The following is a 12,362-nucleotide window of genomic DNA, read 5'->3' as shown; positions in this document are numbered from 1 at the left end:
CGACGGCACGAAAGTTGATCTGCCGGAGCTCGAAAACACTGCGTTGTTTATACTTCAGCGAAATGACAGATACTGATAAACAAAGCCTAGGGATGAGGCTTTGTCATGAATATATATTCAGTATTGCCAACGCGATAAAGTGATAAATAGCGCCATCTGTGTGTCACCTTTAAAACTAATTCAACCTCCCAATATATTACTTTATTTCTTGTATTTGAGTTAATTTTTCCATTATATTGAATGATTTTTTGCATTGTATTGAATGAATTTTTTTTTTAATAAAAAAAGCTCACGGAAGCCAAACCCAAAATTTTTTTCTTTTCCCAGAAGCCATTTATTGATACTACCATTATTATAATACGGTTTTACTCGTAGCTACACAAAAAGTGGTAGTTTCAGGTAGCACGAGATAACTCGTAGTTGGCTTGCTGGAAGGGAAATCATACTACGAGTTATCTCGTAGTTGGCAGTCAACGTGTTAAGCAAATTCTCATTAATCTTGGCCTACCTCTTCCGTATCTCGATTTCGACAATGGAAATGCATCTTCACTTTCTCATTCACTGACCGATTTTTCAGCAATTTCCGCGCAATAAGTTTTGTTTCTAACCGCTTTAAATTCCAATTCTCTTTCAAAATCTAGCTTCTCTCTGTCAAAACTTGACATCGCGGTTGGCCAGAATTTTTTACCTTTTGGGATACCAGAGTTTATAAGTTTTAGCCTCATTTGAATATCCAACTAAAATACACTCTTCAGATCGTGGGTCATATTTACCGCTTTGGTTGCCTTTCATCAAAACGTAACACTTAGCACGGAACGGCCTCATATGAACAACTGTGGGTCTCCTCGACCAGAGTTTCAACGGTACTTCACTTTTAAGAACTTTAGTTGGGCACCTAATCCTGATATAGTTCGCTGTGCGAATTGCCCAAAAGGTCGCTGGTAGATTCGCCTGCGCTAACATGCATCTGGACATTTCTAAAAGCGTTCTATTTTTTCGTTCTACGATGACGTTTTGCTGTAGTGGGCTATGTTCAGAAACGCATTATAATGCGCAGTACTTGCAGCGCTGGCAGCACTGTCAATGTGACAATTCATGCAACTGATAGATTTGTTGAAAAACTGCAAATAGATTTGTTGCATTTATGAACGCGCTGTGCAGTAAAATGAAATTGTTACTAAGTTTGGTCATGTTTCTATCTATTTTTAAATCTTTATTAACTTTTTTTACTTCATCTCCTCCTTCCCGACGTGAACTCGTTCTCCATGCTCAGTCGGACTCTGAGCAGTAATTTTATCTCCGATGTACTAAAGTAATCCCTAAAACCAAGAAAAGTATAATAAAATAAAGTTTAAATATCGTATTTTTCATCAATTTTTGTATTAAAAGCTAAAATAAATAATTAAATACCCACTTTTCATCAGACATTGTACTAGCGTATTTATTGGCAGTGTGAAAATTTTTGCTGCAAATAATACACGACTTTTGATACAAAAATGACTTTTAAGAACGCGTTGCACTTGCAGTCCTGCCATATTTGCATTTTTGAACGCACTGCTCACTCTGAAATGGTATGTTGCGCATTATAATGCATTGTTGAATATACCCGTGTATAAGGCGCACTCACCCGCCTCCGAATTCCACAATTGTCCAGATATTTTTGAAAGTTAGCGTTAATATTTTCTAAACCGTTGTCCGATTGGAGAAACTTTATTTTCTTGAATTTTTTAAAATTTTAAACATTGGCAGTACCACGGACTTTCGTTTTATGAAATAGACTTCACTGCAGCGAGGAAAATCGTGCGTAAATGTCACAAAATATTTCGCACCTAAGTATGATTAAGTCATAGGCCCACAGACATCACAATTTCGAGCAGTTCTGTGGTACGCTGCTCACTTTACTTAGGAAAGCTTTCTTGTATTTGTTTTTGGCTAACACAAATCTCAAAAGTTGCTAATTTTTCATTGCTCTCAAAATTCATACAATGTACCATACCTGTGGCACATTTTGAATCGATTTCATTGATACCATACGAACATGCCAGGTGTGAAGTTTGATAAGTTTCGCTTAAGAAATATTTGCTGTCGGTTGTGAACTTTTAAAATTATATAACCCGCCAATGCGAGTGGCAGTAAGTACTGGTTTACCTTTTTCTATAATCGGTGCCTTATCTCGCTTAAAGATTACTTCAAATCCTTTTTCTGTAATCTTCTACACTGAAAGTAAATTTGTTCTGAAGTCTGGCACGTACACAATTTGTTCGAATTTTATCGGTTCTGTTTGCCCTTCTTCGTTAATAACAACCCTGACGTTGCCTATGCCCGTGATATTCGCTGTGTCACTATTTGCCAAACTAAGCGTTTTTCTTATTTTTTTGAAGTTAGTGAAGTTTTTTTATTGGAACTCATATGAGAGAAACAACCAATATCTATACACTAATATACGCTTGTATTCTTTAGCAAAAGAGTTGATTAGAACAACATGCATTTTTCGATCTTTTCTTCAGCAGCATGACGTACATTCCAGTTGGAAATTTTGTTATTTTGTTTTGATCGACAGTTTCGTGAAATGTGATCGACCTCGCCGCATTTATAGCAACTTCTGTGATCCATAAATTTTGTCATTGAATTTACTTTACGCTTTGTCCCACAGCTGCCTCCTTTGCTTTTCGCGATTCTTCTTCCTCCAGTATTTTTACACGAAGCTCATCACGTGTCTCCAAGGCGCAACAAAAAGTCTCGAAGAAATCAGGCAAACTGTATAGAAGCAAAATTGTCAAAAGATCATCACCCACAGTAGCGTTTATTTCTTTCAGCTTTATCACTGCGTGGAGAAAGTCATTTAAATTTCACGGATATTTTCCCGTTCCTTCACTCGTGCGAGGGCTATGTGTTTCAAGAGTGTTGCTTTTCTTGCAGGACCTTTTGATTGAAAAGTAGACTTCAATTTCCTCCACATATCACATTCGGAGATCAAACCTAATTCTGAGGAAGATATTGCAAGCCTTTTGATCGAACTATTTCCACTTTGCAGCATTTTCGCTAGTTGGACAAGGTTTCTCTCCCGATGCGTAGCTGCATAGGTCAGCCTTTATCAGAATAGCACGCATATGCAATTTCCAACTATCCCTAAACGTGGATATTGAGGATCAAACCTTATGGATGTGCCAGCCATAATTAATGTAAATGGACGGGCTGTTAAGAAAAACTCTTACCAGATAAAATACTTATATTTCTCTTTGATTTTGGTATAGTCCTGGGCCCATAACTTGTTGCTCAGAACACCCTTTAATCAAGAAGAAAAAATAATAAAAAAAACGGAAGTGCAGAAAGTTACATGTTCAAGTATGTAAGTAAAATAAAATGTTTGAATAATACATAGATGACATAAACTTGCATACAAAATTGCTTCGTACTGTTACATTGTTCAACAATGTCTATAGTAAATGTTTCAATTATTTTTATAAATCTTAGTATTAGTTTAGCAGTATTTGTGGATGTGGTCTATTCCAGGATATTTCCAATTTCCTACACAGTGGTCTACTATTACTGGTAAAGGGCTAAAAAAATCAAAAAAAGAGATCGGATGTGTTGTCGGTAGAACGGAGCACACCGTGTAAGCTACATAGAAGCCTCTCAAGTAGAACTTGCTAATAAATAATGTATTATCGAGCAATTGTGTATTTGCGTAAAAAGTTCATCCGGTTTGAAATTTGAAACCTATAAAGCTGACACTGATTATTATTATTATAAGGCCATTACGCACTGCGACCATAGTTGATCTATTTTGCAAGGCCTATTTTTGTAACCCCAGAATTTTGGGCCTTCTAAAAAATTTAGCCAGATTTTGGGTTTGTTGTTCAAAGATTGCATGGAGATACTACGGTACCACCAAGGTGGTGAAGTCTTTGCCTGCCTTATGCAGGGCATTCACAAAGCACATGTTCTGAGCTTTCTATGTCCATTTCGCAAAAGCGGCAGTCCAATATTATTCAAATGATATTTCAGGGTGCAGTGACCTTTAAAATATCCTATTAAAAGTCGCAGATTCACTCTGCTTAGTGAGAGTAGCTTGTCAGATATTCCTTTGCTGGGACTTATAAATTGTTTAGTTTGACGCTGACCGGCAGTCAGTCAGTGTGCAGCAAATTTCCTTCCCCCCGTTTCCTAAATAATTCATTAACGTGGCTTTTTATGAGTCCAGCCTAGATTATCAGGTCAGTCCATAAGTTCGTGCATGCTTTACCCATAATTTTACTTTTGAACGATTTTTGCATACAAAAAATTATTCGCGTAATATAACGGAACTATTTATATTTTCATTGATATATTGTGCATTTAACAAGTGATTTTAATCACGGATAGAAGCACGTGTTGTTAAAAAATAAAATGGAATCTTCGAACGCGTATAAGAGGCATATTTTGTATTTTTTTTCATAAAAGTTTTAAAAATGCAGCAACTTCTGCTGCAGAAATAAACACTGTTCACGGAGAGGATACCGTGAGTGTAAGGACTGCGCAAAAGTGGTTTTCAAAATTCCGAAGTGGTAACTGCGACGTGGATGATGCTCCGCGCGCTGGTCGTCCTGAACTCTTTAACTCAGGCGCCTTGCTCGAACTCGTGGGAACTGAGCCAAATTTGACAGTCGATATGACAGCTCAGAGATTAAATTCATCGTATGGAACAGTTCACAGGCATCTGGTTCAGCTAGGAAAGTTTTCAAAGCTGAGAAAATGGGTTCCGCATAGACTTTCCGTCGCCAACCTTCAGCAGAGAGTGAATGTGTGTTCTCAGCTGCTGCAACGGTTTGAAAATGAAAGTTTTTTGAACCGTATCGATACTGGTGAAGAAAAATGGGTCCTTTACAATAATCCTGTTTGCAAACGCCAATGGTTAGATGAAGATGAAACACCAGAGCCGTCTATTTGGTGGGATATGGCCGGTATTGTTTATTATGAGCTTCTGGAACCAAACCAGACGATAACTGCTGATTATTATTCTCATCAGCTATCAGCTGTCTCTAGTGAATAGACGCAAATCTTTGTTTCACCACGACAAGGCAAGACCTCATACCGCAAAGCAAACATTAGGCAAGTTGAATGAGCTCGGATGAGAGCTAATGCGGCATCCACCATACTCTCCGGATATTGTACCTTGTGATTATCATCTTTTCCGTGGACTTCAATTCCATATGAGTAAGAAGAACTACTTTTGACACTGATAATATTGTCTCTTTTGCTCGTAATAAATTTGATGGTACTCATCTCTGTATTTTTAGGGAAATTAATCTATCGTCGAATTCTTGGTATCGTTTTCGGTACAGACGATTTAAATTTTTCTATCACTTAATGTCTTCTTCCTTTTCTCTCGGCCGATAGAAACCATGTTTCAATGCAACTTAGGGATGAGTTTTATGAATTTTTTATCAGCAAATCCCAAAAAAGGGTTCCTTTTTGCGATTATTATACTTCTATTGCACTGATTGCATTTAAATCAACGTTGCTGGGAATATGTTTCTCAATATTCCCCAAGTTATAAGTTTTCATGGTATAAACCTAGCTTAAAAACACTTAAGAATCAACGTAATAAATTCTACAGAAATTTCATAAAAACTAATAATCATCATTTTTTAATTAAATACCGTTTTCTTAAAAGAATTCAATTGTCAACATACATTTTAATTATATTCTTCGTGTTGAGAATAATATTAAGTCATGTCCGAAGGCGTTTTGGCACTTAATAAAATCCTACAAGACCTGCACAAATGTACCAACTGCTTCTCGTCTGGGTGATAAAGTAACGAACTCTACTCTTGAGATTTCAAATTTATTTGCCCAGTTTTTTCGATCAAATTTCGTGGGTGACAATGGTGACTTTTATGCTGCTGCCCAATTTAGTCAGCTGGCATTCTTTAATTTTGGTAATTTGCATCTCTCTTCTGGGGATATCTCAGATGAAATTTAAAGCCCTCATCCCAGATTAATGTGGATAGTTTTTTCTGTACTTCTCTTTAAGATGTCTCCCATCATTGCAACTCCACCAAAAATTATAAAAGGTGATAAATTTAGATGCATCGGATTTTAAATTGAAATAAAACAACGAAAGTTCAAATAGATTGGGCAATCTTTATTATTTTTGTATTAAAGCATTTATGATATTTATTTTTTGAAGATAATATCTTTAATTCGGCCATCCGTAAATACCAATTTTGAATGCCTCGCTGGAGGGCTTCGGTGGATATCTCGTGGATAACTTTAGTATTGTTGACTTCAAATGCCTTAATCGAAGCTGGTTTATCCACAAAGCATTTAGACTTTACTTACCCTCAGGAATGAAAGTCGAAGTGTGTGATATCACACGATCTTGGGGACCAATCCACTGCTCCGAAACGAGAGATAAATTGCTCACCGAAACGACGACGCAGTAAGTACATTGCTTCACGGGCTTCAACTTCCGGCTTCAAAAAGTCGTTTATTATGTCGCGATAGCGTTCGCCATTCACTGTTACATTGGTGCCAGCCTCATCTTTGTGGAAATATGGGCCGATGGGTCGCACCGAACGATTGTTTTCAATGGAAGTAATGGTTACTCTTAAATGACTTCGGATTGCTCGTGAGCCCAAATACGCAATGTGGTTATTGACGTAGCCGTTAAGCCAAAAATGGGCTTAATCATAGAGTATCAATTTTCATAATACAGTTATACGATTTGTAAACGTGGTTGAGGCGAAAGTCTTTCCATTATGAAATGTCAATGAGTACTGAAAAAAAATGTATTTTGTTTGACAGTAGTGATGTGTCAAAAAAACTCTATTTGAAAAAGTACCTCCAATCCGATCACTCTTTATTTAATAAATCACTTTGAGCAGAAAACTTCTGTCATGAAAATGTCTAATTTTTTCCAGCTAATATGGTTTTATAACAGGGCGTTTACAGTGAATATTGTATGGAATCATTTTCATCTGGACTCCAAGTTGATTGCATATACCCTTATTTCCCGAAATCTTTGACACTGTGTCACATTTAATACTTTTGTGTAAACTCGGCTGTCTTCACTTTCACTCGGTTTTTTTTTATGGTGAAAATCTTATCTAAGTGAAAGGTGTTGTCTTGTTACAATTGAGAGTGAATATTCTGTTTCATTCATTGCCACTTCTGGGGTAGCTCAAGGTAGTATTTTGGGGTACTACTTTTCGTCTTATTTATAAATGATATGGAAATATGTTTTTTATTTGCCAGGCACCTATGCGGTCGACTTAACATTTTTTGCCTCAATAGAAACCCAGAGTATGTGCTTAGACTCCAGGCTGACTTTAAAGAACCCTTTAAATTAAAAAAAAAATTTTAAATCCCTTACTCTAAGTCACCTGATATTCTACAATCGTAATATAATATCTCTAATAATGTCCTCTAATCTGTGCATGAGATCAAAGACCTTGGTATTATTTTCGACTCTAATTTTTCTTTCTTTCAATTAGAGCCAATTCTCAGACCCTTACTCGATGAAATTACTGTTTACCGCGTTTGATCAATATAGGTTGGAATATGCGTCATTTATTTGAAGACCTTATCACCAATTTGCTTTCCCAAGAGCAGAACGGGTACAAAATATGATTCTTAAATTTTCCCTAAGATATTTAAATTTTTCTGTCCCATTTCCCTGTTATAGCTCCCGCTTGTTATTAATCGGATTTAAGTCGCTTGAGTACAGAAGGTCCATTCTATAGCTTTTTTTTGTGTTTAATTAAATTCAATGTGACATTGATTGTACGTTTCTTTTGCAAGGCATAACTTTCTTATTCCGGCGAGATCTTTACGAAACTCTTACCTTTTTTATCGCAAGATATTCTAAACGAATTTCGCGTCCAATGCGCCTGTTGCTTGGTTGTTTTGATCAGGTTGTATTCTAGTTATAATACGTTTTATTTGTTGTTTTATTAATAAATATTTTCTGTTATTAGCAATAGTGAGTAAGAACTGTGGGGGGTTTTTTTTTTTTTTTAATTAAATAAATAATGAATTTTCATTGTTGAGCCGACGGTATTCTGTCGATTTCTAATAATACGATACAGGGTCCTTTGTTTTGATATCAGAAAGAAATTATTTTTAATTATAAGCTTTTTGAATATTTCCATTTTAATTATACATGTTTAATCGAATTATATTTACTATTATATTTTAATAGATTTAAAGGTGATCTGCCTGAAGAACGCCACATGAAAGTGGACAATAAAAATTTTTACTTCGATATTGGACAAAATAATCGTGGCGTTTACATGCGCATTAGTGAGGTAAAAATATTTCAAAGACGAGTAATGATTTAAGTATACTCAATTATGATCTTTTTTGATCGATTTTAGGTAAAAAGTAATTTTCGTACTGCTATAACTGTGCCAGAGAAATGTTGGCTACGTTTTCGTGACATTTTTAATGATTATTGTGACAAAATGAAGAAATCGTCCGACACATCGTCTATCACTGCCGATAATAATATTCAAACTCCTGCAAACAGTCTAAAATAAAAATAGCGGCATAAAAATAAACAAAACAATTGTGGAGAGTTAAAAGTTGAAGAAAAAGTTATGTTTAACCAACAAAAAGGAGAATAAACAAAAAAGTGAAGCAAGATATATTTTATTAAAAATCCATACTTATTAAATTAAATCTTATTTCATGTTGGAATTTAATAAAAAATTAAAGAACAGAGAACTAGTTACTACTATAAATGTTAGATTAATTGATAACAAAAACGGAGGACACCAGTTGCGTTGATTAGAGGCTGCTCTAAAAGCGACGAAGTTGGTAGAATTTGAATTAACAGTCATGCTCTCACGAACTTTTTTGAACTTTTGAAGCCAATAGTAATTCTTTATATTATCATTTAGATGCTACATATGCAAACCCGCGCAGTTCCAAATAGTACCTATAATATATGGCAACAGATGTAAAATCTAAACTCTTATATTCATTATTTGATTTTCATATATATATATTTTAAGAAATGTACGATAGTTTTAACAATGCTATTATTTTATTCTAAAACAAAACTTTAACTGAATACAAACCCACACATATTAGAAAAATATTTTTGGTAAAAATAAAGTGGAAAGCTATTTCAAATATTCAGTGGTAATAAAAGGCCTATTGTAAAAGAGATAAATATAACATATTAGAAATTATAAAATGATAGAATTAAAATAAAGTGATAATATTATATCAAAAGAAATTATAATTTAAGTTTTATGTTACTTCTAGCTTTTTGAAATCTTAAGTGTTTACATGTAATGAGAAAAGAAAACACAGAATTAAATTCTAAATGTGTAAAAATATATATTTTAAATTGTTTTAAGTAATTATAATTGTTGATTTAAAATTCTTGAAAATTTAAAGAGTAAATAAATAAAACCAGAAAAATCTGTGAATGCTGCACCATTAACAATATTGTATTATATGCAAACGTAAAATAGAACAAAATGTTAAATAACTAAATTAATAAAAATAATTTAAAACAGAAATAAATTAAAATGAAATTTAATGTGTAACTCGTAAATGTTAAGATCAATAGTATGTCAAAAACGGATATTTCAGACCAAAAAGTAAAAATAAAATAAATAAAGAAAACAGAAAGTTTTGTTAAACAGTAAAATAATCATTTCCGTGATAATTCTAAATGCTAAAAAATTTTCTTAACAGTTATCAGATGTAGTATATCAAAAATTACTACGAACAAGTTGATGGTACACACAGGGCTATAATTTTACTGCTGTGGCAACTTCTGGTAGAAATTGCAACAATCGATTTTTATTTTTAACGAATGAGAGCGGTTCATATTGTGAAATTGCAACAATCGAATTTTATTTTTAACGAATGAGAGCGGTTCATATTGTGCTCCCGTTATTTTTCCCATGCCGTTAATTTTTTCATTCCAACAAGACTTTCCTTCAGCGTGGTAATTAAAGACAAAAGTTCTTAATTAGTTGTAAAATTGGGCACTTATGTTTTGAACATTAATACAATTTTTGTAATAAAATGGGAAACGTGTTATAATTCACGCACCAAAATTGGTGACCCCGCATTAGAACATTTTATTAAAAATGCGTTAGTGGGTGTGAAGATTAACAAAATGCCTAACTACGAGGAGCTCTCAACAGAGATTTAGTCGCTTAAAATTCAATTGAACGAGGCATTGGTAATCGGTGCACAACAATCGGCAGATCAGATCAACTCATCTACATAAAGCCAAATAACATCGATCTTGGAAATCAAATTCACGTAGTTTTGCAAAATCATCGTAGAGTCACACTTTGAGACCCGAAAAATAACCTGGAACAAGTCAAAGTACTTGCACACAGTTGCAAACTTCTCAAACAAATTCGCATTGAAAGTAAGGGAATTGGTTCTAGAACCATTCTGCGATGACAAGTATGACTAATTGAAGCTACAACTCATCAATTTACTCCGAGTCTGCGACTATTAAATTTGAGAAGTTTATTTCAAACGAACCGCTAGGTGATATGAAGCATTCTCAGGTACTACACAAAATAAAGTCACTCGCTTCGAAAGATGTTGGAGACGATTTCATCAAGAACTTAAAGTTAAAAAAATTGCCGCAAAAAACGAGAACAGTTCTGGGCGTATCAAAAGACAGACTACATGATTGGTTCAAATTGCCGACCGTATGTGGGAAGTCTCTGACAAAGTGTATATTTCTATACCGGAAAAAACTCGACCGTTTGAAAGAATGCTGTAAGCAATACAACAAAAATTGGACAAATTATGCACACGGTTAAATGCAATCGAAACTTAGAACCGGATGACACGTCGACTGCGTGGCCGTTCATCCAGTACCAAGCGGAACGAAAAAGAAAGGAACGATGACAATGATTTGTGTTGGTATCGCCAAAAATTAGGAGATTGTGCCAAAAAATGCCATTCACCTTGCTCATTTATTCTACAACCAAAAAACAAATTCGTGAGTTGTCAACTCAGGCATCGGCACTATGCACGTCTTCAAAGCGCCTGTTCATACACGATCTGCTATATGTGCATGATTTCCTAATCGATTCAGGTGCTGATCACTTAATCCTAAAACTGAAGGAACTCGACGCAGTAACTACAATAAACTCAATACAGAGGAGTACGCACATTACTACGTCGCAAACCGATCGCCGATATAAACATATGGTAAACATATGCCTTGGATTGAGACGCGAATTTTCATGGAATTTCTCTATAGTAGATTGCTCATTATCAATAATCGGTGCGGACTTTCTAAACGAATATGGTTTTCTTGCAGACATCAAACGTAAACTGGTAATCGATCCATTGACTGGAGCGTCTTCCGAAGGTGACGATTTCACCTCAGGTAACTACGGTCGATGCAACTAACAAATTTTTATTTCTTTTATTTGAGTTTAAGGAATTACTTGATGATAAAGCCTCTTGCGAGTTAAAGAACGAGCTAATGTAACGCACTTCATCGAAACTACGAGACCACCGGTCACAGCAAAAGCAAGACGATCATCACTAGATGAACTAAAGATTGCTAAAAAGAAATTCAACGAACTGCTCGAACTAGCTATCTGCAGACCATCAAAGCCCAACTACGCCTCGCCGCTGCATATGGTACTAAAAGCTAATGGGGACTGGCGTCCATGTGTTGACTATCGGCAGTTGAATTCACATACAAAAACCGATAAAAATCCCATTCTTCACCTGCAAAATTTTCCAAATATCCTTTACGGAAAGCGCATAGCCACATCGACTTACTTCAAGTCCTAATCGAAGAGTCGCATAGTCCAAAAACGGCCATCATCACCCCATTTGGCTTATTCAAGTATGTTTTTATGTCATTCGGATTGCGAAATGCGTCAAAAACATTTCAGCGATTAATTGACGAAGTACTACGAGGAATCGATTAGCTTTTTTCGTACATAGATGACATTTTTATCGCATCCGAATCTTATAAACAGCACGTCGAACACATTCGAAACGTGTTGAACCGCTTGTGTGACTATGGACTTGGATGATGGATCAACGCTGAAAAGTGTACATTTGCTGCTAGCAAAATAATATTTTTAGGTCATGAAGTCACAGCTGAGGGTGTTAAGCCGCTACCTGAAAAGGTGGAAAAAATATTGCCCTTGAAAGAACCGACTATCGAAAAAGATTTAAAACGATTCATTTTAATGATTAATTTCTAACGTCGCTTTATTAGAAATGCAGCTGAAACGCAACAACGATTAGAAGTTTTAATTAGGAATAATAAGAAAAACGATAAGATACTTCTCCCGTGGACTGAAGATGCAAGACAGGCATTCCATCAATACAAGGAGCAGTTAGCAAATGCTTCGTTATTGGTT

General features: G+C 35.2%; 2 protein-coding genes across 2 annotated transcripts in view; both read left to right on the top strand.

Moving 5' to 3' along the window:
- The window catches only part of LOC129251339 (transcriptional activator protein Pur-alpha-like), a 39,432-nt gene extending 30,723 nt beyond the window's left edge, over nt 1-8,709 (top strand). The window contains exons 2-3 of the mRNA XM_054890702.1: nt 8,186-8,291; nt 8,361-8,709. Coding sequence (XP_054746677.1) covers nt 8,186-8,291; nt 8,361-8,522 — 268 coding nt within the window. The 3' untranslated portion in view covers nt 8,523-8,709. The remainder of the gene's footprint in view (nt 1-8,185; nt 8,292-8,360) is intronic.
- A 2,217-nt stretch (nt 8,710-10,926) lies between these two features.
- Nucleotides 10,927-11,781, top strand: LOC129251348 (uncharacterized). The gene is made up of 2 exons (XM_054890746.1): nt 10,927-11,365; nt 11,456-11,781. The coding sequence occupies exons 1-2, from the start codon at nt 10,927-10,929 to the stop codon at nt 11,779-11,781; spliced, it is 765 nt and encodes a 254-aa protein (XP_054746721.1).
- The last annotated feature ends 581 nt before the right edge of the window (nt 11,782-12,362 follow it).

This window comes from Anastrepha obliqua, unplaced genomic scaffold (assembly GCF_027943255.1).
Source record: "Anastrepha obliqua isolate idAnaObli1 unplaced genomic scaffold, idAnaObli1_1.0 ptg000012l, whole genome shotgun sequence".
Taxonomy (NCBI): domain Eukaryota; kingdom Metazoa; phylum Arthropoda; class Insecta; order Diptera; family Tephritidae; genus Anastrepha; species Anastrepha obliqua.
Note: the sequence above shows the minus strand (reverse complement) of the source record. Positions and strands in the feature narration are given on the sequence as shown.

Excerpts from the sequence above, each read along its gene's own strand:
- LOC129251348 (XM_054890746.1), top strand. The coding sequence starts at position 10,927 with ATGCCATTCACCTTGCTCATTTATTCTACAACCAAAAAACAAATTCGT. Across the intron at positions 11,366-11,455 it reads AGGTGACGATTTCACCTCAG|AACGAGCTAATGTAACGCAC; the intron begins GTAACTACGGTC and ends TGCGAGTTAAAG.